Raw genomic sequence first — 25,516 nt, 5'->3', positions numbered from 1 at the left:
CATCCCATTCGAGCCCCCATAGGGCTCAATGGGAATGGGGAGCATGCTAACAACGGGCCCGTTAATAACGTACCCGTTGTTAGAATGCTTTGCTGCTCGCGGAACCCGCTAAAGCCGCCTGGTAAAACAGGCGTCCTTAGTGGGTCCCGCAAGTAGAACTCGTAATGAGGCGGTAAGGGGTTGACGGCTCCCGCGCCTTTACCGGCACCGTTAACCCCTTACCGCCAAGGTCGGAATGACCCCCCCATATCACAATAATACACATTTTAAAAACAAGTGCAAGCTCAGTGCAAAAAAGTGACAAGAGACCTTTGCAAAGGAACCCAGCGCGCCAAATCAGAGTGGCAAATGCGGATGTGGAGTGAGTCTGCGATCTCTAAACGAGACGACTCTTCCTAGACAAGGAGTTGAGAACTTCCCTCAGAAAAACTCCCAGTTCACAAGTTTGAATTCAACCAGTTACGACTCAGTCCTTCATCCTTCCATGGTACATACATTGGGAAATAGTGCCATCTGCATGTACAGTGCTTAGAAGAGGGATCAATCTACTATGCACTTACCCTAACACATATTGCAAGGCACTGCCTAATTAAATATGCACGTACGTTAGCTGCCTTGCACTGCCTAATGCACATGTTTGGATACTTTCTGTGTGATGTTACGCCTTTTAATCGCAGATTGGCGCTGAATGCTGAAGAGGTTCTGCTGGCTATCGGTGCCTCGGTGCAGCTGTGATTCGGCAAACATCGTACCTTGGAGAAACAGGGAATATCAGGCTTGTGGAGGTGATTTCCTGTGGATCACTGGGTACATTCAATGCAGGCCCGGGGTGGTGCATATATGCACTGGGTTGTCTATCCACTGACAGGTACCCTTGCACGGGACATGCAGAGTCAATTAGTGGATGTGCTGCAGTTTAGACAGTAAGAGACACTCCTGCATTACAGCCTTGGACCCGGGAATGTGATGTTTCACCCTGATGTGGGGATTTGGTTACTAAATGTGCTGCATTAATAGAGATCCCAATGTTATGCTACAAGACGGCATGATGTCATGTCACCGTATATCATTCTATGCATGTCTCTGATACCGTGTGAATGCATAATAGGGCCGCCGCATGGCCCCTCTATGCGGAAACGCTCTAAATCATTCGCTCCATTGACCGCTTGCCAAACTAGGAGTGGGCTTGACCAACCTGCCAGAAAATCACACCCCCACTCGCCCCACCCTCTTCAAGAAAACAAACAATCTCTGCCAATATGGGTACCTTGAGTGCACGTGCTAACGCAACAGAATGGTATCTGCTCAGAAGCATATTGAGTGCACTCTATGACCCCAGTGCACGTTCTAATACAAGAGTGTTCTTCCAACTCAGAGCCCCCTGAGTGCATTGTCTAGAGGCCCCCACTGCCCATTCTAACACACCAGTATGAGCTGTTGCCATAGGCCTCTGTGTTCACTGTGTAATACAGCAGCGTGAGTCCTACTCGTCGAGATAACGCGTCCAATTCAGAGCATCACTTTAGCAAATGTTCTGAAACAGCAGAAATGAAACCAGTTAGAGGTCACCATGAATGACCTTTCTGACAAAACAGCATAAGAATCAGTCAGAGGACACCATGAGGGATCTCTCTGATCCAAGAACATGAGAATCAGCCAGAGCACACCACGAGTGACCTCTCTGATACAAGAGCAAAAGAATCAGTCAGAGGACATCATGCGTGATCTGTCAGATACAACAGCATTAGAATCAGTCAGAGGACAACATGGGTGATCTCTCTGATACTGGAGCATAAGAATCAGTCAGAGGACACTATCAGAGATCTCTCTGATCTAACAGCATAATAACCAGTTAGAGGTCACCATGAATGACCTATCTGAAACAACAGCATAAGAATCAGTCAGAGGACACCATGTGTGATCCCTCTCATACAACAGCATAAGAATCAGTCAGAGGACACCATGAGTGATCTCTCTGATACAGGAGCATAAGAATCAGTCAGAGGTCACCATGAGTGATCTCTCTGATACAGGAGCATAAGAATCAGTCAGAAGAGACCATGTGTGATTTCTCTGATAAAACCACATTAGAATTAGTTGGAGGACATCCTGAGTGATCTCTCTGATATGGGAGCATAAGAATCAGTCTGAGGACTCCGTGTGTGATCTCCTTGATACACAAGCATAAGAATAAGTCAGAGGACACCATGCATGATCTCTCTGATACAACAACATAAGAAGAATCAATCAGAGGACACCATGTGTCAACTCTCTGATACAACAGAATATGACTCGGTCAGAGGACACCTTGAGTGATCTCTCTAATACAAGAACATGCAAATCAGCCAGAGCACACCGCAAGTGACCTCTCTGATACAAGAGCAAAAGAATCAGTCAGAGGACACCATCAGTGGTCTCTCTGGAAAACAGCATAAGAATCAGTCGGAGGACACCATGAGTGATCTCTCTAATACAGGAGCATAAGAATCCGTCAGAGACCACCATCAGAAATCTTTCTGATGCAACAGCATACAAATCGGTCAGAGGACACCATGAGTGAGCTCTCTCATACGAAACATAATAATCAGCCAAAAAGCACCATGAGTGACCTCTCTGATATGAAGGCATAAGAATCCCTAAAAGGACACCATCTGTGATCTCTCTGATACAACAGCATAAGAATCAGTCAGAGGACACCATGTGTGATCTCTCTGATGCAACAGAATAGGAATCAGTCAGAGGACACCATCTGCAATCTCTCTGATACAACAGCATAAGAATCAGTCAGAGGACACCATGTGTGATCCCTCTGATAATTCGGAGGACGCATCGGTGGTCTCTCTGATACAATGGCATAACAATCTGTCAGAGGACACCGTGAGTGATCTCTCTGGTACAACAGTATAAGAATCAGTCAGAGGACACCACAAGTGAGCTCTCTACTACAACAACATAAGAATCAGTCAGAGGACACCATGAATGACCTCGCCGATACAAGAACAAAAGAATTGGTCAGATGACGCCATGCTTGATCTCGCTGTTAGAACTGCAAAATAATCAGTCAGTGGACATCATGGGTGACTTCTCTGATACACCATGCTTGATATCTCTGATACACCAGCATAAGTATCCGTCAGAGTACACAATGCTTGATCTTGCTGTTACAACAGCAGATGAGTCAGTCAGAGGACACCATGTGTGATCTCTCTGATGCAACAGCATAAGAATCAGTCAGACAACACCATGTGTGATCTCTCTGATACAAGAGCATTAGAATTAGCCAGAGCACACCATGAGAAACCGCTTGGATGCAACAGCGTCAGAATCAGTCAGAGGGCACCATATGTGGTGTGATCTCTCTGAAACATGAGCACAAGAATCAGTCAGAGGGCACCATCAGCGATCTCTCTGATACAACAGCATAAGAATCAGCCAGATTACACCTCTCTCTGATACAGCAGCACAAGAATCAGTCAGAGGACACCATGAGTGATCTCTCTGATACAACAGCATAAGAATCAGCATGAGTGACCTCTCTGGGAAAAGAGCATAAGAATTGGCAAGAGGACACACGAGTGAGCTCTCTGGTACAAAGCAGCAGAACAGCTCTGAGGGCTCCATGATTGCCCTTTCTGATACAACAGCATTAGAATGAGCCAAAAGGCACAATGAGGGCCATCGCTGATACAAGAGCCTGAAAACAACTCAGAGGACTCAATGAGAGCCATCTGTGATAGAAACGCATCAGACCCACTCAGAAGACTCCACGATTGCCCTCTGCAAATAACACCATACTAATGAATCAGAGGGCCCTCTCTGATACAAAATCACGAGGACAGCTCAGATGACTCGATGAGTGCCATCTTTGATACGACAGCATATGAAGAAACAAGAGGACACTCTGAATGGTCTCTCTGATGCAGGAGCATGAAAATATCCTCGAGTATGAGGGCAGCGCACATGACTCCGTGAGTGTCCTCAGTGATACCAACGCATCAGACTCACTCAGAAGACACCATGAGTGCCATCTGTGATGCACCAACATCGGAACCACTCAGATGACTCCATAAGTGCCATCTGCAATGCACTAGCATCAGACCCACTCAGAGGTCTCCATGAGTGCCATCTGCGATGCACTAGCATCGGAAACACTCAGGGGACTCCATGAGTGCCATCTGCGATGCACTAGCATCGGAACCACTCAGCGGACTCAATGAGTGCCCTCTGTGATGCACTAACATCAGAACCACTCAGAAGATGACGTGAGTAGCCTCTGTAATGCACCAGCATCGGAACCACTCAGGGGACTCCATGAGTACTTTCCTCTAAAGCAGCACCCAGTGAAGGATCATCAAATGCACGATCTGATGGGCAGACAGTCCCACCAGGTTTCTCGTGTGCCTGCGAAACTTCAGACGCTCCCCTGAGGACATTTCGGATAATTAACTAACGCAGTTTTTTTGTTTTTTTGTTCAAGTCTTTGTTTCTGATTCAAAAAGAGGACATGTCCCTCCAAAAAGCCTCAAATTGTTTCAAACAAAGACGCAATCACGGTTGACCCTGAAGCGTAAACAGAGCCCTCTAATGGCGTGCCCCCACTAGTCCTGGTGGGGGCGTCAGTGCGCCACCAGGAAGCCGCGCTCCCTCAAGCTGCCTCGCCATTTTGCATAAATCAGATCTCCCCCGTGCAGCCCCGTAGTCCGCGCTGCGCGGCTGGCGACGCCGCCTAACCTTGATCAGTATTCTGTTACTATAGATCATTTTAACAGAGTAAAAAGACTTCATCATAAATCGAACTTCTTCATAAGTTAAAATATGGAAATTAAATGTTTGGAGTTGTAAAGCGGGACACGTTCAACCCCCAGAGGGAGTTAGGAGCAGATTTAGAAATGCGCGTGCGGTGCCTGGAGAAGAGCGCGAGCTTGTGTGGCGGGTTTCCACGCAGGCCTCTGGAACAGGGCGTGCAGAGTGACAGGCCCTTGAAGTGTTCCCGCATTAAGCTATAACAGAAATGATTTACAGCACAGCAGCGAGGCAACCGGATGCCTTCAGAGTGTTGCGCTAGAGTTTCAGCCAATGCGCGTCCGTTGAAGAAGCGTGGAGCGCAGCAACCCTGGTGGGTTAACGCTCCTACCGCAACTTGTGGCATCGGTTAGAATTCTTTTGGATCCACTCACCCGTTATTCACCCAAGCGTGGTTATTTTGTATGCAATCATAAGGAGATAGTAAACCCAGCTATTTACAGCTGTGTGGCTCCACGTGCATGAGTGCGATATCAATTATTAATATTGCTACCATAATCCTCATTATTACTGATACTGTTTTTTATCATCCTGCACCAATAAACTGGGTGAACTCATCACCTAAGAACATACATTGCCTTTGCTTGCTGCTCTCACATAACTGCACTAATGAACACCTACCGACAGGAAGGCCTGACTACGAGCATCATCGCCGCAGTTTTGCAGACAGACGCACACAGACTGTGAGGAATTCGCCCATCCACAGGGTATGCATGCGCTCACCTGGGCATTTCTTAAATGTTAAATGAAATTGAACAATGGTAGCTTAAACTCCGGAAAATGTGTGGGGATAGTATGCACATATTTTCCTATGCTCACTGCACGACATATACATAGACCTGTGAACTCTGTGTAGACAAAGCCTACAGGCACCGTCTCCCCTGACATATTTAGTTGCAATATGACAGCCAAGAGTACATGAAGGCATCTCAGAAGGGGGAAGGCAAAATCTTCCTCCTGCCATGGCCAGCCTAATTAACTAACAAAAGCCCATGGATCCACCCTGCCTTTTGTTAGCTGCTGGTGGCAGCTCTGCATACTAATCAGAGTTAATTAAAACTGGCCCACGGGGAGGGGGCTGACTACAGGACTAACAGAGGACACACGAAAACTCCAACAACCTTTGATGTGCAATGTATCAACTTGTAGCCAGCTCCCACCTCTTAGTATCAAGGGCAGTGACCTGTCAAGTCTGGGAGAGCTGTTTACATTTTTACAGCAGTCATCCCTGCAGAGTGACCCCAGTCAGAAGGTAGGAGTATGTGATTTAGGAGCCAACCGAAATTCTGGTCTCACCACTCCTTCAAGGAAGACATGCCACTTTAATTAGGAACCACAGAGAGCTCAATTATCCAGAGAGACCCTTTGATCCACAACAGACAGGAAGATGGGCGGTACTTAGTATTACATGTTTTCACCACTTTACCTTTCTGTTGCAAAGCACTCTGGTTATGACCTCATGCATAAAGGAAATTGTTGGTGGGGATCCAGGATTACTTTGTTAAGGTAAGCTTACCCTAAACCAATCACTGTGGCCCATTTGGGCTTAAAAGAGGGTTGGGCTCCTCTTATAGGCGGATCATCTGAAGACTTTGCAAGGAGATGCAAGAAGAAATCAGCATTGGACCCTGGCTGAAGGTACAGTATGCCTTACATCTTCTGCCAGTGAAGGAAGGCCAGGATATCCAAGAAGGAAGCATAATCCCTGCCCTAAACATCTCCCAGGGAATAGAGAGTGAAAAGAACTCAGAGGACCCTCCAGCCGCTCCAGATCAGTATCCAGTCAGCACTAAAGCTTGCCCTGCTAGGCTCTGCAGCAAGCTTCCTAGGTGGGAAGTGCTAGAGAGTCTCTAAATCAAATTAAGGACAAGGGGGCTGCCTGCAACACTCCCTTCAGCTTTGGCCTATGCGCCCTAAAGGACGACACAAGCCCAGTGAACAAGCTAGGAGGAGTGCATTGACAAGAATCTACCGACATCTGCCTTAAAGGACATTTTCGAGCCAGTCTATCCTCTCGAGCTGCAACCGACTGCACTGATGACTATTGTTACGCCACAGTCACTAACACCGTCAGAGATGCCTTCGACCAGTACTTCACATGTGCCAACCAGCACTGAGACAATAATGCCTGACCACAAGCTGCTGTTTAGGCCAGCCTGCAGCCATCTGTCCAGCCATGCTCGCCGAACTGCCTGTCGCCTGATAACCACTGCTTTCTCACGTCATGAACTCTGTTGCAGAAGCTGCAAGGCACACTGAAACCGACTCAACCCTGTTGAGCACCAAGACCATCTACAGCACAAGGAACATTGTGGTTGTCACCCTGGTCCATCTCCAAAAGCCCCTAGTAATATTATACAACCTGTTGCTTTCTTTGTGTTGAAATCAAGTATCCTTGAACATTTGTGATTAATTACTTTACCAACTACCCTCCTGTCAGTATCCAGAGTGCATCCCTTTTCCTTCTTTGAAACTGGCTGTCCTCCGCATTCCTTTACAGGGTGAGATGTATTTTGTAGTGTTCCAAAACTGTCCGTTGTGATAATAATAAAGTAGATATTTTTAAAAAACCTTGACTGGACAGTCCCTTTAATCATTGGGTAATAATTGCATTTTCACTGTGTTTCAACTAACCACCGATCCACATCCTTGCAGAGATAAGCCTGCTGTTCTGTCCACGTTACCAAAATTAGACAAGGAGGGTTATAATTTGCTTTTGTTTCCAATCTGTTTGGATCCCTTCTGGTGTACTAGAGGTGTTCAGCTGATTGATAGTTTAGAAACCGATATTCCTCCCTGGACCACTGGTGCTCCAGAAGTTGATTTGTCACACAGACCCACAACCTTCACTGACAAAACGAACACTGGAAAGTGCTTGTTCCAAGGGAACCAATAGAGAATTGGGCGAATCAGTGCAAGATTTATTATTATTATTAGGTTTTTTTTAGAAGAAACAGAACATAAACATCATGACTTACAGCAAGATAGATGGCTTGGCTGACATGTTCACCACACACAGTAGGACGCGGGGTAGTGGTCAAGCTTACCTATCACACAAAGTATGTACTTTGCTGTGCATTCTCAGAAACTGCAGCCTAAACTACCTCGCCTAACATGAGTGTTTTTGTGCAGGGAGTTGCAGTGTCAACTACTCCCACAAACAGAACAGGCACAACATATGCAGCAGCAGTGTACACTTCCCTCAGGGCAAGTGTGCAGCACAGGACATGATCTTCCCTCACTCAGAGAACAGAATCAGCACACACAGTAGCAGGGCAAGCTTCCCTCAGAGCAAGTCTGCAGCACATGACATGCGCTTCATTCACAGAACAGAAGAAGCACAAGAAGCAGCAGTGCAAGCTTCCATCGGAGAACATGTGCAGCTCAGGACAAGATCTTCCCTGACTCACAGAACAGAATCAGCACATGCAGCAGCAGTGCAAGCTTCCCTCAGAGCAAGTCTGCAGCACCTTATACGATCTTCCCTCCGTCAAAGAACAGAGGCAGCACAAGCAGCAGCAGGGCAAGCGTCCATGAGAGCAAGTCTGCAGCACATGATGTGATCTTCCCTCCATCAAAGAACATAATCAGCACGAGCAGCAGCAGGGCAAGCTTCCCTGAGAGAAAGTCTGCAGTACAGGGCATGCTATTCCTTCCATCAAAGAACAGAATTGCCACAAGCAGAAGCAGTGCAATCTTCTCTCACACATAGAAGAGGCACTGCACAGAGAGCATCAGTGCTTGAGTCCTCCATATAGAACAGGGCCCCCACCAGCGGCAGCAGAACAAGCTCCCCTCTGGCAGCAGCTTAGCACATGCCACCCCTCCCCCCACACACAGACGCATAAGCGATGCTATAAATGCGCCAACAGGGAAAGCTTTACTCACACACAGAACAGTTAAAGCACAGGCAGCAGCTCTACAATGTCCCCTCATGTACAAGAAGGGAAACGCATGGGATTCAGCAGTTCACGCTTCTCATTACCGGTAGGTCCCAGTTTGCAGCAATGCTGCCTTTGCCCACACTAAAGAGCACCAATGAATGTGTCCTCCATGCAAAATACGTACTACACAGGCCGCATTAATGTAGGCTTCATTCACACAGTCATGTATGGTACGTGTTTCATAAGCAAAGCCGGTACACACAGGTGCCGGCGGTGCAAGTGTCACTCACACACATAACCAGTGCTGTGCATGTGGCAGCCAGGCAAATGCCTCACACCAAAGAGATGCCATAGATGTGCCAGCAGTTCAGGTTTCGCTCATGCTCTGAATGGATGAAGGCAGGCAGCAGCATCGCAATGCAACCCATGCAAAGGATGGGTATAGGCCCGTTTCTAGGGGCAAGCAAACTGTGCGATGGCCTGGGGCACATTTGGGGTCAAGAGGCGAAGCAAGCAGCCTGGTCAATTTCTGACCTGGGAGAACAGGGAGAAAAGCCAGCCCAGTCCATATCCATCTACCTCCCAAAATGCAGTCAATGGCTGAATACTCCGCTGGGTTTTTTTGTTTTAACAAGGTTCCAAACTCCCAAATTAGCATCTCGTTGTGGAACTAAAAATGACAAATTACAGTTGTAACGTCTGCATAGCACCGTAAGTTCCAGAATGCGGGGTTGGGCGTTGTTGGTGAACTGAAAGGGCTACTTATGTTCATTTGCTTGCTAGTTTAATCAAAAGGGACAAACAAAGCTGTCAGGAGCAGGCAGTTGTGTGTGCAGGAGTGCGAGACCAATTAAATGGCCAAAGAAAGGCATAACATGAGGAGGGGAGGAATTGGCATGCATCTGTGGACTTTTAACAGGGGACTAAAATAATGTTCTTGTTTAATCAATGTTTTCGTGCAATCAAATGAATAACGCGATTGTGATGAATCAACTTCCGGGGCACCAGTGGTCCAGAAATGAAAATCGGTTTCTAAACTATCAATCAGCCCCACACCTCTAGTACACAAGAAGGGATCCGAACAGAGTGGAAACACAAGCAAATTATACATCTCCTTGTTCAATTTTGGTAACATGGAAGGAATGTCAGGCTTATCTCTGCAAGGCTTCGGACCGTTGGTTAGTTGCAACACAGCGAAAATACAATTATTACCCAATGATAAAAGGGACTGTCCAGTCAAGGGTGTATACAAATATCTCCATTATTATTATTCAACAGACAGTTCTAGCACAATACACAATACAGTCCACCCTGTAGAGGAATTCAGTGGACAGACAGTTTAAAGAAGGAAAAGAGATGCACTCTGGATACTGACAGGAGGGTAGTCGGTAAAGTAATTAATCGCAATAGTTCAAGGATTCTTTGTCTCAGCACAAAGAAGCAATGTGTCATAAAATGTCACCAGGAGGACAAAACCACAATGTACCTTATGCTTGTAGAAGTTCTTGGTGCTTGACAGTGTAGAGTCGGTGTCAGGGTGCTTTGCAGCTCCTGCAACAGAGTACAAAATGAGAGAAAGCTGCGGGTATCAAGCGGCAGGCAGTTCGGTGAGCAAGGCTGGATGAACAGCTGCAGGTTCGCCTACAGGGAGACACAGGGTCAGGAACCGTTGTCTCAGTGCTGGATGGCGGGTCTGAAGCACTGGTCGAGGCATCTCCGATGGCGCTAGCGACTGCAGCATGACAACAGTCAGCGGTGCAGTGGTTGCAGCTCAAGGGGCTCGACTGGATTGAAAATGTCCTTTAAGGCAGATGCTAGTTGATGCTTTTCCTCATAGCTTCTTCGCTGGACTTGTGTCTTCTTTTAAGGCGGGCAGCCCAAAGCGGCAGAGAGTCTTGCAGGCAGCGGCCTTGTCCTTGGTTTGGTTCAGAGACTCTTTGGCACTTCCCACCTAGGAAGCTTGCTTGCAGAGCCTAGCAGGGCATGCTGTGTGCTGCCTGGGTACTGGTTCTGGAGCTGCTAGGGTGCCCTCTGGATTCAATATCTCCCTCTGTTCCCTGTGAGATGTTTAAGGGAGGGATCCTGCTTCCCTCTTGTAAATCCAGGCCAAAAGCTGTAAAGCAGACTGAACCTTCAGCCAGGGTCCAAATGAGTTCTTCTTGTTACTCCTTGCAAAGTCTTTAGATGATCAGCCCAAAAAAGGGGCATAGCCCTCTTTTAAAGCCAAATGGGCAACAGTGATTGGTGTAGGATAAGCTTACCTTAATGAACCAATTCTGGGTCCCCACCAACAATCTCATTTATGCATGAAGTCAGAACCAGAGGGCTTTGCAACAGAAAAGGTAAAGGGGTGAAAACTATGTCCCACACATCGTCCTGTCTGTTGTGGATCAAAGGGTCTCTCTGGTTAATTGAGCTCCCTGTGGTTCCTGCTTAAAGCAGCAGGTCTCCCTTGAAGCTGTGGCAGGACCAGACTGTTGGTCACCACCAAACCACATATTTGTACGTTCTGAATGGCGTCACCTTGTGGGGATGACTACTGTAAGTACATATTTCCAGTCATGACAGGTCACTGTCCTTGATACTGAGGCGGGAGATAGCTTCAGGTTGACACAGTGCATATCAAAAGTTTTTGGGTTTATTGTCTCCTTTGTTAAAACTCTGAAGCCAGGCCTCATGTGTGCCTGTTTGAAGTATACTCTATTAGTATGTTAATTATGTTAATTGCTGCCACCATCTGCAGAGGGTAAACAAAAGGACAAGGTGGATCCATGGAGCCTTTGATAGTTAGTGAGGCTGGCCATGGCAGGAGAATTTGAGCTGTCCCGGGATTATAGCTCAGCAGCAACGTGCGTGCCTTGGAAACAAGACGACACGGAGCAACACAGGTTCGATCCCCGGGTCCGTGCTTAGAAACCTCTGGGTGTTTAAGCGCATTATAAATATGCAACTAAGAGAACAAAAAAAACAATTACTGTAACAGTGCCTCGATACCTGCGGGCTGTGTGAGCACTTTCAAAATGCTAAATAAATAAATGGTTTTGCCCTCCCCCTTCTGAGATGCCTTGATGTACTCTTGGCTGTCATATCCCAACTAAATATGACAAGAAGGACAGCTGGGTTCTGTAGGCTGTGTCCACACAGAATACAAGTGTCTATGTGTATGTCATGTGGTGAGCATAGGAAAATGTGTGCTGATTAGCCCCACACATTTTTAGGAGGTTCATCCGCCATCATTCAATTTCTTTTAAAATTTCAAAATAGCCCAGGAAAGCACACACCCACCATGCGGATGGTGGAGTTCCTCACAGCCACCTGAACAGCACTGTGGGGTTCTTTACAAAATCATTATTTTCTGGTATGTTAATCCATTTGAGACAAACTACTTTTACTCCCAGAATGCATAGAATACTAAAAACATGGGCTCAGGTGACGTGGAGTCAACTTGTCAAACTATGCTATTACTGGGAAGCAACACAAGTTTGAGTAAGTTGGTCGAAAATCAATATTGTTAGCCATTATGTTTGTTGCTGCTTTTCAATTTTTAGCAAAGGGGCCACAAGTTGCAAAATTGAAATTTTGAAGTTTGAGGGGATTGCACAGGGAATTGGGGGGGGGGGGGGGGGGGTGTGTGTGTGTGTGTGTGTGTGTGTGTGTGTGTGTGTGTGTGTGTGTGTGTGTGTGTGTGTGTGTGTGTGTGTGTGTGTGTGTGTGTGTGTGTGTGTGTGTGTGTGTGTGTGTGTGTGTGTTAATGTGTAAAGTTAGAGAACAATTATTGAGGCAACCATAAATAACAATGTCAACAGTTTTGACATGTGTATAGTGACAAGATTTTCTTCCTTGCTACTGCAGGAATTGAAATCACATGCCCAAGTACATGCACAATGTGCTTAGTGTTACAATTGGACATCTAAATAACCATCATTGCCCCGGTTATGCCAGCATATATTAATATAAAACCTATTGCAAGTATTGTCATCATACAGTAACAAACTTTCATCATTGCCAGGTATTCACACAAATGGACAGCTTTTACCATCGGGCAAAGGCAACCAGCACAGTTTATTACTCATGTCCATAGGTTGGCATTGTACTTGCATCAGATCATTACACTTTGGTAATTTGTATTGAGCTTCATGTAGATGAACCACTTCTAAGCCCTGTATTAATGTTTGTTATTATCATCCACTGATTGTACTCATCAAACTCAGGTTGAAGAAAGGACTAGTTTTTCTGGAGCCAATCTTTTTATCTCCAGAGGTTTTGCACTACAACACCCATCAGAACTAGCCATGATAGTCATGGGTGCAGTAACAAGGAAATTGTAGTCCATAACACTTTAGGAGCTGCATGTTACAGACTCCTGGATTCATTGGTACCACCAGGGTTTCAAACGTGTTGCACGGGATTGCCCATTTAAAAAACCAGCATGTTGCACATGAGCTATCCATCCGGCGTGCAAACATTTCCCATAAGTGAACATTATGCATCCAGGAACACACACCAGCTGTTGTGATCACGTGCCTAAGTATTCATTCTATTTTCTAGATATTGTGATGCAAGACTCAGATACTCTCACTATATACCAAGTTTTCCCATTAGATGCTCATGCACTCATACTATTTGGCAGGTGTTGTTGTACTTTTTCTGGGTTCTGAGATCATGTGGCAACAGTACCGCTTCACTTCTTCATAATCTACCTTCTTCTCTAGTCTTCTCCTATAGCACTTTGAAGTAGCTTCAGGGAACTTGTGTAACCTAACCATCTTACTGTAGCTGAGAACTGCTTCCTTCCCACCACCACTTAACTCTTTCAATACATTTCACAGCGCGCTTCCACTCTTCTGCCGGAAGATGTGGAGCAGCCTCTACCCGCCCTGTTCTTCAACTGAAGAGAGCTGTTGGCTCTTTCTATGCTTTCCATTCATAGCAAAATAGGCAACAGCCGTAGATGCTTTTGTGGCAGCAACATCTAGGAGAGGGCCTTTCATTAAGACAATGAGCAAAATCATGAGGTAGAAAAGGAATTTCGGTTCACAATGTTGCTATATACATTGTCTACTTACTTATTTCATTTATTTATTCATGACATTTTTATAGCGCACCTAACCGTAGGGCATCTGGGCACTTTAGCTTAAGATGATTGGTTACATGATGTGCTTGCAAATGTTACATACATTGCTAACGAATGTTAAGAGTTCCTGAGAGTTCTGCATGAGGGCCGTCTCCACAATGGCTGTTGTGCAAAAGGCTGAAGAGAAAAGGCAACATCCGACCAGTGAGAGGAATGGCACCTGCAGGCCACTGCATGCATTCCCAGAACATCCGGGGAGTGAGGGGGGCAAGTTCCCCCTGGGCATTTGCTGCTCCGAGAGGCTCGTCCTCTGCAAGCAAGGTGCTAATATATATATATATATATATATATATATATATATATATATATATATATATATATATATATATATATATATATATATATATATATATATCTCTCTCTCTCCTTCCTTAAGATATTAAACGTGTATTGAGGCATTCATGGAAAGACGAGGCAAAGTGGGCCGCACGCAGTGGATTAAGTGGGATGCTAAATCTAGGGGGGCCCTCCGGGGGCCTGCCTTAAGTACATGGAGCACACTTTGTGAATCACGCCCGGGGTCTGCATTCGCCGTGTCACTATGCTTCAAGGTCTTCAACGACTTGGTACTCGTCCAATCGCTTCCTAGTTGCCATCGCGCACAGTGCTTTTGTATAGAGCTTCCGTCCAAAGTGCATTAGGAGGGGACTTTTACACGCCATGATTATCGCGAACTTGAAAACTATACTTATGTTATTGGCCTGGGGGGAGGGGATAAAAGGCTGCGCTGTCTCTGCCTGACTCTGGACCTGCACATTGCACGCCATCTCAGCAGCCGGCTCTCAAACTGCTGGGCTATTTCCTGAATTGCCGTGCCATATCTAACAGCGTTTGTTGTTTGTTGTTGTTGTTGTTAACACAATGCATAATCAAGACACGAGGGCGCCAGTAGCACGTGCTTCTACGGTGTACGGGCCTGAGGAATAGCTGAGGCCATAGCGTTTTTTTATGAAAACGGTAACTCATATTGATTAGAAGGACCTCCTCCTCACCACATGTCAGAGACAAAGTAAGCAGAACTAATAAACCGGTGAGAAATTCCTGAAAACAGACAGGATTCCAGGATGCAGAAACTCGGCTCTACACATCTCGGGGTCAACGAGAAGCGTCAAGCACGACAGCAGTGTTCACCTCCGCGCACCACCCTGAAACGCCCGGCAGCGCCCTACGCTGGGCCGGCGCACGGTCGCCTCTGTGCGCAAACCCGAGAAGCCCCTGCCATGTGTATTGCCTTAGGGAGCTCCGGACCCAGGTCCCGGCGCCTCCTCGCAGCTCGCAGAGGAGCTCCAGAGGGGGCTGGAAGCAGCAGGTCGGCATCAGGAGAGGCGCAACCTCCGCGCACCACCCTGAAAAGCCTGGCAGCGCCCTAGGCTGGCGCCCTAGGCGCGGCGCCCCTCCCCCCAGAGAGGGCAGGAATCAGGTCGGTATCAGCAGAGGCGCAACCTTCACCTCTGTGCGCAACCCCGAGAAGCCCCTGCCATGTGTACTGACTGAAGGAGCCCGCCCCCCGGTCCCGGCGCCTCCTCCTCGCAGCTCGTAGAGGAGCTCCAGAGAGGGCTGGAAGCAGCAGGTCGATGTCAGAAGACGGCCGTTTCAGGGCTGGATTGTCAATTCCCGAGCCTACCCGATTCCTTTTAATGAGCACGCGCACGGTGTGCTGAAAGCCGGCTATTGATGTTCCGTAACAGAGCATGCAATGGCATCCTGTTCCTCTCAGGCCTCGCGGCACCTTGTAGATAGAACGTGCCGTGGGCGTGCGCGCGTAAATCTCCCTGTGCAGCTGCGCCCGTATGTGGATGTGGGCGCCTGTCCCTGCGCGCGCGCAAATGTCCTTATTCGACTCTGATTAATAGTTATGCATCTTACTAAATCATAGGGCAAACTTCACTTCAAAAACAACTTTCACTATATTATTCCTACAATGCAATCCTATTGTTACAACTGCAGCGTTAAGGCGAAGGCAGAGCAACCAAAGCTTCGAATCCTCGGGACACGTGCCCAGAGTGACCCGAAAAGTTGCCCAAAAGCGACCTGTGCTCTCCATTGCTATGTCATGTGGTCTGGGGGGGTCTGTCATAACTTGGGGTCACCCTTTGGTGCCACAGGAGCCCAACGCTGGGACCTGGAGCCGCAGCAATGCATTGTGTTAGGGTTCAGACTCTGGGGTCTTAGCGCACAGCGTCTCAGAGACAAGGGTCTCAGGGTTTGTGCTCTCAGTGTGCAGGGTCTCATATGTCATAGTTTCGGGGTGCAGGCTCACGCAGTTCATGGTCTCAGGGTGTATTGTCTCAGAGTACAGGGACTCAAGGTTCAGTGTCTCAGAAAGCAGGGTTTCAGTGTTTCAGGGTTCAGGGCTATGAGTGCAGGGTCTCGGAGTATAGTGTGCCAGTGTGAGGTGTCTCATATTTCATAGTCCTTGTGTGCAGGGTCTCACAGTGCATGGTCTCAGAGTGGATGGTCTCAGAGTGCACCGTCTCGGGGTGCAGGCTCTCAAAGTGTAGGGCCTGAGGGTTTAGGCACTAGGAGTGCAGTGTCCCACAGAGTTCAAGGTCTCAGAATGTGTTGTGTCAGTAAGAAAGGTTTCATATTAAATAGTCTCAGGGTGCACTGCAGGGTCTCAGGGTTCAGGGTGTCGGGGTCAGGGTCTCAAGTTGGTCTCGGTGTGCGCGGTCTCAGATTTCATAGTCCGGGTGCAGCGTCTCAGAGCACATGTTCTCAGAGGACAGGATCTTTGGGTTCAGATTCTCAGGGTTCAGGGTCTCAGGGTACAAGGTCTGCGTGTGCAGGGTCTCATATTTCATAGTCTGAGGGTGGAGATTTCACACTTCAGGGTGTCAGTGCCCATGAACTCAGAGTGCAGGAACTCAGGGTTTAGGGCGCCAGACCGTGTGCTCTCGTGTGCATGGTCTCATATTGTGTAGTCGTGTGGTGCCGGTCCACACAGTTCATGGTCTCGGTGTTCAGGGTCTCGGAGTGCAAGGTCTCAGGCTGGGCGGTTTCAGAGCGTGAACATTGCCGTGTTCAGAACACAGGACTGAGGGGGTTCGAGCCCCTGGATAGATAGCAGAGATGGAGACCTTGGGGTCTCGGCGCGGCGGGCCTCAACCTGTAGAGTCTTAGCGCCATGAAACCGGGTTATAGACGGCTGGACAGCAGGGGGCAGGGCCCGAGGCAGCAGACCAGAAGCGACACTCTGTCAAAATGCTACAGTGCAATTTCTCGGACAGCGCGGTGCACAGTGGAAACACGTAAAGGTCGGAGTCACAGGGCCAATTTTCACAGCTACACTTTAGCAGAGGTCATGGAGTAAAGGGGTGGGGGGATGAGCAAAACATAACGCTTAGACATGCCGCCCACTGGCACAGGTGACTTACCTGTACCACTCCAAGCCCTTCTCGTAGTTCCTGTCGAAGAAATGGGGCTCAACCCCCACGGCCCGGACACCGGGGTGCACCCTTAGAGCCTCCAGCAGCGCCCTCGTGCCTCCTTTCTTCACCCCAATGATGATGGCCTGAGGCAACTTCTGCTCTCCGTACTCCGGGGTACTGTTGGCTTGCGGCGCCCTGTGGCCCAGTTCCTCGTCTGTAGTGCTAGACTCCTGGTGCTCCAGATCAAGGCGCTCGGTCTCCATCTCCTTGGAAACCTGGCTGGGAACCAGTGACGAGCGGCGCCAGCTGGGGGGTTCTGAAGGGTAGGTGGCATCATCTTGTGGGGAAGGGTCAGCTGAGTTCGTGATTCTGGGCTCGCTGCCTGGTACGAGCTGGTGGGAAGCCGAAGGTCCCAAAGTGCCCTGGGCCCAAGGTGAAGAACTGATATCTTCTTCCGTTAGTGTTTGGACTGGTGATAAAACCTCGACCCCCCTACCCGAGGGTATTCTGTATCTGCCCATGGTGGTCGGATTCTCGCCGGGGGATGTGCGGGTGTTTTCCGCGGCGGTCAACTTCTGCGGCAGCAGGAGACGCTCGGAACTGTCCCAGGTGCTGAAAGCGGCCGGTGGGGATTCGTTGCTGCTCTCGGAGACCGGGAGCCGGCCTCCCGTTGCGATGTCCACTGCACTGAGCCGGGCTTTAGTGGAGCTGTCCAGGGTGCTGAAGCGATCGCTTGTGTATTTGTCTACGGCGCTGAAACTCCCAGCATAATCGCCTCTCTGCCGTGGCGGCATCGGACTGCCATCCGCAGTGAACACGCGCTCTGTGGTGTACCTTCCCGCAACGATGTTGCGCTCTCCCACGGGCCCCTGCAGGGAGCTCCGCGCGACCAGGGTGCTGCTGAGGGAGTCGGGCTGCAGGAAGGCGCCGGACTCCTGCAGGGGGAAGGAGCTGTAGCAGGTTAGCAGGCTGTAGAACAGATAGGTGACGGACAGGGAGAGGGTAAAGAGAAATACCAGCCTGCGGGGGGCCTTAGAAGAGAGCAGGGTAGAGCCGGGCCACCTCGGGGCCATCGCGGATCCCCAGCGCCGGACCAGCAGACATGGTTTCAGCCCCGATGGTGCATAGAGCCGCTAGAATCGAGCCCCGGCGGGAGGAGAGCCTGTGGGCCCGGGGCGGGGATACTGTGGGCCTCGGAGTGGAACGGCTATGGAGTCCAGGGGACGGGGAGCCCGCAAGCCCCGGGGGAGAGACCCTAACGGGTCACAGCAAAAGAACGTTCCCAGACCCCAGGAAGGAGGAGAGCGCGAGGACTCCAGATATATATTCTGGCGTGTGGATGTACTCTCCCAGAAGCAACCACTTCAACCTCATCCCGACCGGGGACACTTTCCTTGAGAGACGTGGAACCAGATCACACCGAGTGGCAACAGGGTCATCTTCAGAGCCGTGACCTGCATCCAGCAGGTCTTACCCGACGGAGGCATCCCCTCCAGGACATCGTGGCAATCCCCCGAGAAACAGCCACAACTATCCACAAGAGCCTTCGCTAGTCAGTCCTCAACCTTTGGGAGTCAGCCCTGTGGGAGACCCTTCGGGCCACAGACCAACGCCTTAGGGAGACCCACTCTCCAGTGCACTGCTGTAATCCTTCCGAGAGCCTCTGAGGGACAGGCCGACCCTACAAGAAATAGCCCTAAACCTTCAGAGACCCCTGCGAGACGACTCCACGCTCCAGGTCCGCCCCCGAAAGGCAGCCCGTGCCTGCACCGGGGATTCCGTGCGGTGATGGGCGACCGTCCAGGGTGCTGACTCTGATGCTCTCTGGGACCCCCAGAGACACCCGAAGAGTGTAAACAGGTGCCAGTGCCAATAAGCAGGGGCGGCGATTTGGTCCTAGAGAAAACAGCTCCAACTGATTAGACAGCCCAAAGCAGCGGGCAGACTACACCATTCAGAAAAAAAAGCCTGGAATCCAGCGGCCTCCCCTTCAGGGGATACCCGCGCGGAGCAGTAGTCAGTTATTTCAAATACAGGCGTAACTGATTATAATTGGTTACTCCAGATGTAGACCAAGCTGTCAGCAGTATGTCCCTCCAGGTGTGGTCCATATACACGGCAGCAGTCTGTTCCTCGGGCATAACCCAGCACGGCAGCGGTCTTTCCTTCAGTGCTTAGCGGTGGCAGTCTGTCCCTCGGGCTTATTCTTAAGGACCGCACTCTGTTCCTCGGTGGTATTCTTAAGGAGCAGCAGGGTGTCTCTTGGGGACAGTCCTAGGCGGCAGGAGCCGGTCCCTCCGGGGTAGTCCCAATATCGCCATCAGGAGAAATCCCCAAACTGCGGAAAGACATACGCACCCGCAGTATTGCTTCAACGCCTCCGAAGAAATTCTTATGCAGCAAGACTCTGTCCCTTAATACGAAGTCCCAAACAGCAACAGCGTGTCCCTCCAGTGCAGCGCAATCACGTCACTGCATTACAAGGCTGTACACGGCAGCCCCCGCTCCCTCCCCAGCCAGTGTAAAGCAGCCGGCGGCCCCGCCCCTCCTAGGGAGAGCCCCGGCAAGTCCCATCCAGAGGGTAGCTCCCCGCGGCTGCACTCTGTTCTTCCCGAGACACCACTAGCCCTTCCGATCCGAGCTGTCTCTCTCTCCGGCGTGTGTGCTGCTCCACCCGCAGCAAGGGCCGGCATGACGGGGGCTGCCGATCATCACAGGGGCCTTGGAGTGGGCGCCGAGTAGGTTGCGCTGCCCTCGCCTGTTGCTGCTGGACTTTGCGCAGGGAAAGTGCTTGCAAGTCGGGCTCTGCTGGGGAGTCGGGCCCGCCTCCCTGAGTCAGCTCAGCGATGAGCCACTCACTGCAGCTCCGAGAGCAGATGACGCCTCCTCCCGTACCGTGAGAGAGAGGACGTGCTCCGATGGTACCCCTTCCCTCCTACCGCTCACCCTCTCAGGTATCCTCAGCTATCACGCCGTTCATCACACACAGCCGCCGGGCATAAGATCGGGGCCGAGCCAATCACTGCGGCTGCGAGGGCGTCTGCCACCCCCTTTTGTTCGACCGGAAGGAGGGAGTGCCGGAGTCTCAGAGGTTAACCAAGGAACGATGAACTCACCTGCAGCAATACTCACCCACACCACCCTAACCACAAACGGCTCTGCCACACTTTGCAAAGCATCAGAAGTAGCGGCCTAAAGACATCTCGCCCTCCCTTACTACACGTATAATCACCGCCAGTTCAGATCTAGTAACACCAAACACACCTGACAATGACACCTGTTGTTAAAAGGAGTTGGATACTTTTACTATCACCTACCAATCCCCAAATGAACAAAGAGCTATTAACCCGTTTCTAGCCAACTTGGTGCCCAGGGCAAAACACTAGAATGTGCCCCCTCTCACCTGCACACATTACTCCCAAACTACACCTCTGTGTCATGCGACAAAACCCCTCCTCAATATCAATGCATCGTTGCTATACAAATACCGCTGATTTCATTACATTGTAATTCAAGTACTTTATAGAAGGAATCTAAGGTGAAAAAACACACAGCTGCTGATGCCCAAGAACAGGGGTCTTCTGTCACCTGGTGTTAAGGAAGGCCTTGCCTGAATGCAGTTTCAAACTGTCTGTACTGCAACACTGTGGTGTGACCATCCTGCTGGCGTCTGAGGGCCCACTGGCCACTGGGCCTGTGTTGTAGGAGTTCTGTTCATACCACCTCACTTGGATTTCGCAAGGGGCAACACTAAACTAGCCATATATATTATTTTATGATGGAAGGTTATCATTCGAAGATGGACAGCGTGGTACATTCCTGACATACTCTTTCAAAATACCTCTATGAGAGTGGGAAAGGGGACAAATAGCACCAATGAGTGTCCCTGCGTGTTTTGCATTAAATCACAGCACATTTCAGGAATATAACAGTGATCAGAGATTTCTATATTTGATAAGCAAGTCTGTGATAAAAGGTATTGTACGTGTGCCTCTCTAAATGCATAACAGGCACATGGTTTGGTGCTCACATCACTGTTCACAATACCCACCCTAACATTAAAATGTGTGTAACCATGAACCATATATACTCACTTGAACAGCTTATGCTTTTGGATGTGAGTATACAATGGCTGCAACATCAGCCACTCAAAGGGGGTTCAGGGTCTCTTGTGCTTCTTGTTTCTGGAGAATTTTAGATGAGGGGGGACTGGGTCTCTGTGTGAGAAAGTCCAGCCCTCAATACAGAAACATCTTTAGGGACTTATATCTAAAGAGAGGAAAGGATACAAGAGACACCCAATAATCAATGAACAGAAAGGAGGATTATTTTGAATGAGTCTCCAAGCAAAGCCTTTATTATTTTAAGATACATGTCTATTGCTGTGACCACAGGTTTCAATGATGGCAGGACAGTGATTGAACACGGCACAGACAGGGCAACGTACAGTGTGATTGAAGCAGGCCCTATTTACCTTGACGATGAGGCAGTGAGAGTAAGCAGTTTCAAAGGTCTTCATGTGTTAATAAAATCAGCAGGGCTCAGCACCTAATAAACATGGCGGGACAGACTGGCTCATTGATATACATACAGGAAGAGAACACCCTTTTAAAGTGAAATTTGCAAATGTAATTAAGTGCAAAGGACAACTGAGCTTTAGCCTTTAAAAAAATTAACCACCACCCGAAAAATAACCCAAGAGAGAATATTTTCCAATAACGTGGACAGTAAAGTATACAAAGTAAGCACCTTTTAAACAATCCACAACCATCTATATTAAAATATTCCCTGTAAAGAAAAATCCCAAACACACTTTCGCTCATTGGTTTATTCCCACAAGTAGTCTCCTTGGCCTCCAACTTCCAGGAAAGACATGGCCACACTCTCTTATAAAACAGGTCAGCTGCTGCTCCACTACTTCACTTATTTGCTATGTCGCTACCGCTGCTTATGGCTGCTTATGGCTTTTTTGTCAGACATCCTCCTGTGCACTGTGCCGGTAATTTCTAGCAGGGTTGTAGGATGGCAACTGTTGCAGGACTCTCATTCACAAAATTTTGTTCTCCCTCTCAGCATGCACAGTTCCCGAGCCTCGCTCTTCCGCTCTGGCAGGATCCCCTCTCTCCGATCATTCGGACAGCTTTTCACATTCTCCTGAACCCCTGAATTTTACTCTCGCATCATCATGAATATTGACAACAGACTGCGGGTGCTGTATTGCTATGGGCTTTAATGGGGACACTTCACTTTAGACTCTACTACAATGCAAGTCCAGAATTGTAGGCGTAACACTAGAAACTTGGGTATTGCCTTTGCTCAGTTCCACTTAACGGTTGAATTGTGAGACCTTTGTGCAAATCTCTCATCCATGCAGCATACTAGAGGAACAAAGGCAGCCACCAAGGAGAGGCGCACAAAACCACAAAAAGTGATTGCCAAGGGATAAGAGATCCTCTGCCACTACTTGCCACGGGACAATCACCCTGCCCCCAGGGCAATCACGCAATTCCAGGCCAATCGCACCCCCAGGGAAATTGCACCCACCTGTGGCAATTGCACCATCAGAGAAATTGGGCCCCGGGCAACCGCTTGCTTTGTCCGGGCCAAGAAATAGGCTTGCCTGCTGGCACTCCAACTAAGACCTCCAGATAGAAGCCCAGACCTGCTTGCCAAATTACCCTTCTGCCTCTCTGTGCTATCAACTCAGCAATGACCACCATTTACAAAGTTCTAGTTCTTAGCCACCATTTCACCAGCAGTCACAACAGTCCTGCTAAACCTTCTCATATCAACTCACCCTAATATGGGACAAACGTCCCCCTCGTTAGACTCTTGACCTCTTCCAATCGGGAGAGATCATCTTCTTGACTTTTTGTCCAATCCCTTGTTTTAAGTGCATCTTTGGGCCACAGTAATGGTAGAGCACATGCCGAGGCTAGTGAACAGGACCAATCTTCACATCATGTGCCCACATAAACCCCAACTAAAATACCTTCACCGATGCTGTCCCAGCTGGGACAATCCTCACAGTAGAATTAATACACAGGGGAGTTTGAGCCCGCATTTTCTCACTTGTTTCCGAAGGCCATACCTGACCTTATGCATTCCCTTGAAGGGCCAAAGTAGGCACAACTAAGATCCACTGTTGTCAGAGGGGCCCGCCATTTTGATAGGTACTTTCAACCAATCTACCAACCCTAGGAGGTATATTCTCAGATGTCACTTACCAGCTAACCTCTATATGTGGAAACAGTGCTCACAGAAGGAAGGGCAAGGTTCCTGATTCTTCCTGTTGCCTTCCTAAGGTGGCGGAACTCCTAAACTCATTGTCCTCCGGCTGGACAAGTACTCTATTGTGTCACAGGAAAGTGTACTTAAGTGGTGGAATACTGGGCAATCCTCTCCCATTTGGGGTGAAATTTTCGCTGGAGATGGATACATGGCAGGCCTGGATGAACTTCCGACTGTGGAGTGTGGAAATCACAGAAGTGGACCCAGATTTCACACGGTAAGTGAAAACTTGGGCAGGTTCCATACACACTTGTGTTTCAAGGGGTAGGACTGACCCATTCCTGGTGCCCTTGCTGGAATGCTCTCTGGGTCAGGCATTATAATTGAAAGTTACACGCTATCTCGTTGTATTTGCTCGTGCATCTTCAGTTACTGGGATCACGGAGGGTTCACGGTTTGATGCCCGCTGACCTAAAGGGACTGCGTGCCTGTGTTGGTCTTTCCTTGGTGGATTGAATTGCTGGTTCTCACAAAGACTGGGTGTAGCTTCTTGGGGAGTTGCAGCTTGCAGCACGGCTTCTTCTTACACCTGAGGCCAGATTACAGAAAGTTGCACCGGTGCAGGTGCAAAGCTTCACGGTATTAGCACTAGGGCAAAGTTCGCCCTAGTTTTAAAAACACTGGGACATATTAGAACATCATTGCACCATGGAAAGTGCCGTTTGGAATGGTTTAACCACCAGGGCAAAATCTGCCCTAGTGCAAAAAAAAGTAAATTGTTACAGCATTTTCGCACCTGGGCAAAGTTTGCTCTAGTGCAAATACAGAATGGTATGCCCTGTTGCAATAATGTTTCAAAAAGTTATTTATGTATTAACATTTATATAGCGCACAGCAGCCCTGAGGCATCTTGGCATCATTTTTGCACTAGGGCAATTTTAGCCCTAGTGCTTATACCATGCCAAACTGCGCTTATGGTTCAATGGTTTTCTAATATGTCCAGGTGTTTTAAAAATAGGGTAAGTTTTCCCTAGTGCTAATACCGTGCAGCTTTGCACTTGCACCAGTGCAAAGTTTCTGAAATCTGACCCCAAGTCTTGCTTCTCCAAGTGTCCTGGCCTTCTTCCACAGATCTTCAACCAGTAACGTAAGCCAACCCTCTGTATTATTAGGAATTGGGGGCTGTCAGGATCCTAGACCAGAATCACGGGGTTGCATACATTCAAGCATCCTGGCAGGTAACCAACTAGTGGGTTTCCTCACATTAATCTTTCCGATATTGATCACGGATAATCTAGTCAATTCATACCCTCCCTGAACTATGTATCATCCTCTGAAGGTGTGCTTGCCCGCTCACTGTGACAGTTCTGTTTAGACGACATTGGGCTACTACGTTATGTTATGTTGATTTATACCGTGCACCGCTACCACCCAAGGGCCGTCTCCATGAATATATTAATTGGATTTATTAAGCACAGACCTTTCTGGGAAGCAACAAAGAGCATTATCTTTATTGTGTTTTGGGGTTAACCTTTCACAAATAAAATAAATGGCAACAATATCAACCTCCTTTCTCTTCTCTCCTGCTACCCTCCTGATTTCTCTTCCCAACTTGCTCAGTTCGCAGACTGGTCACCTGGTGACCTCCAGAGCCTCACAGGTCCCAGGCTTCCGCTCCAGTCCTGCACTTGCCTCCTGGCCTCTGTACTCGGCTTGGCACTACTGCACACGCAGTATGCTCCATGAGAGGAGCATCACTCTGCACTTAACTCAGGCCCTTGCTGAACTTGGCGTACATGTCCCCCTCCCTCACACTTCCTGTCCTCGCACTTGCACGACAGTGAATGTACTAGGCCGAGCAAGCCTGGCTGTCCTGTCCGCCCTCTGTCTCCCCTCCCGTGTTTGGTTGAATCTGAAATACCTGAGCATAGGTGTATTAGTGACGACCAACCACCAATCAATCTGAAATGTCGCCAGGCCTAGTACGGTAATTTATTGTTCTGCATGTCCTTTTCCCTCATGCCCCCCTTCTCTCCCCACACTTTGTCATTCACTTGCACTATCTGGCAAGTCAGTAGGCTTAGTATGGTGGTTTA

At 48.8% G+C, this 25,516-nt stretch overlaps 1 protein-coding gene across 1 annotated transcript in view; it reads right to left on the bottom strand.

Annotated features, from left to right (window-relative positions):
* Positions 1-20,178, bottom strand: part of LOC138569438 (heparan sulfate glucosamine 3-O-sulfotransferase 4-like) — an 892,166-nt gene extending 871,988 nt beyond the window's left edge. The window contains exon 1 of the mRNA XM_069647408.1: positions 17,196-20,178. Coding sequence (XP_069503509.1) covers positions 17,196-18,262 — 1,067 coding nt within the window. The 5' untranslated portion in view covers positions 18,263-20,178. The remainder of the gene's footprint in view (positions 1-17,195) is intronic.
* Positions 20,179-25,516: the final 5,338 nt, after the last annotated feature.

The sequence above is a fragment of the Ambystoma mexicanum genome, chromosome 2q (genome assembly GCF_040938575.1).
Source record: "Ambystoma mexicanum isolate Mex_15411 chromosome 2q, UKY_AmexF1_1, whole genome shotgun sequence".
Lineage (NCBI taxonomy): Eukaryota > Metazoa > Chordata > Amphibia > Caudata > Ambystomatidae > Ambystoma > Ambystoma mexicanum.
Note: the sequence above shows the minus strand (reverse complement) of the source record. Positions and strands in the feature narration are given on the sequence as shown.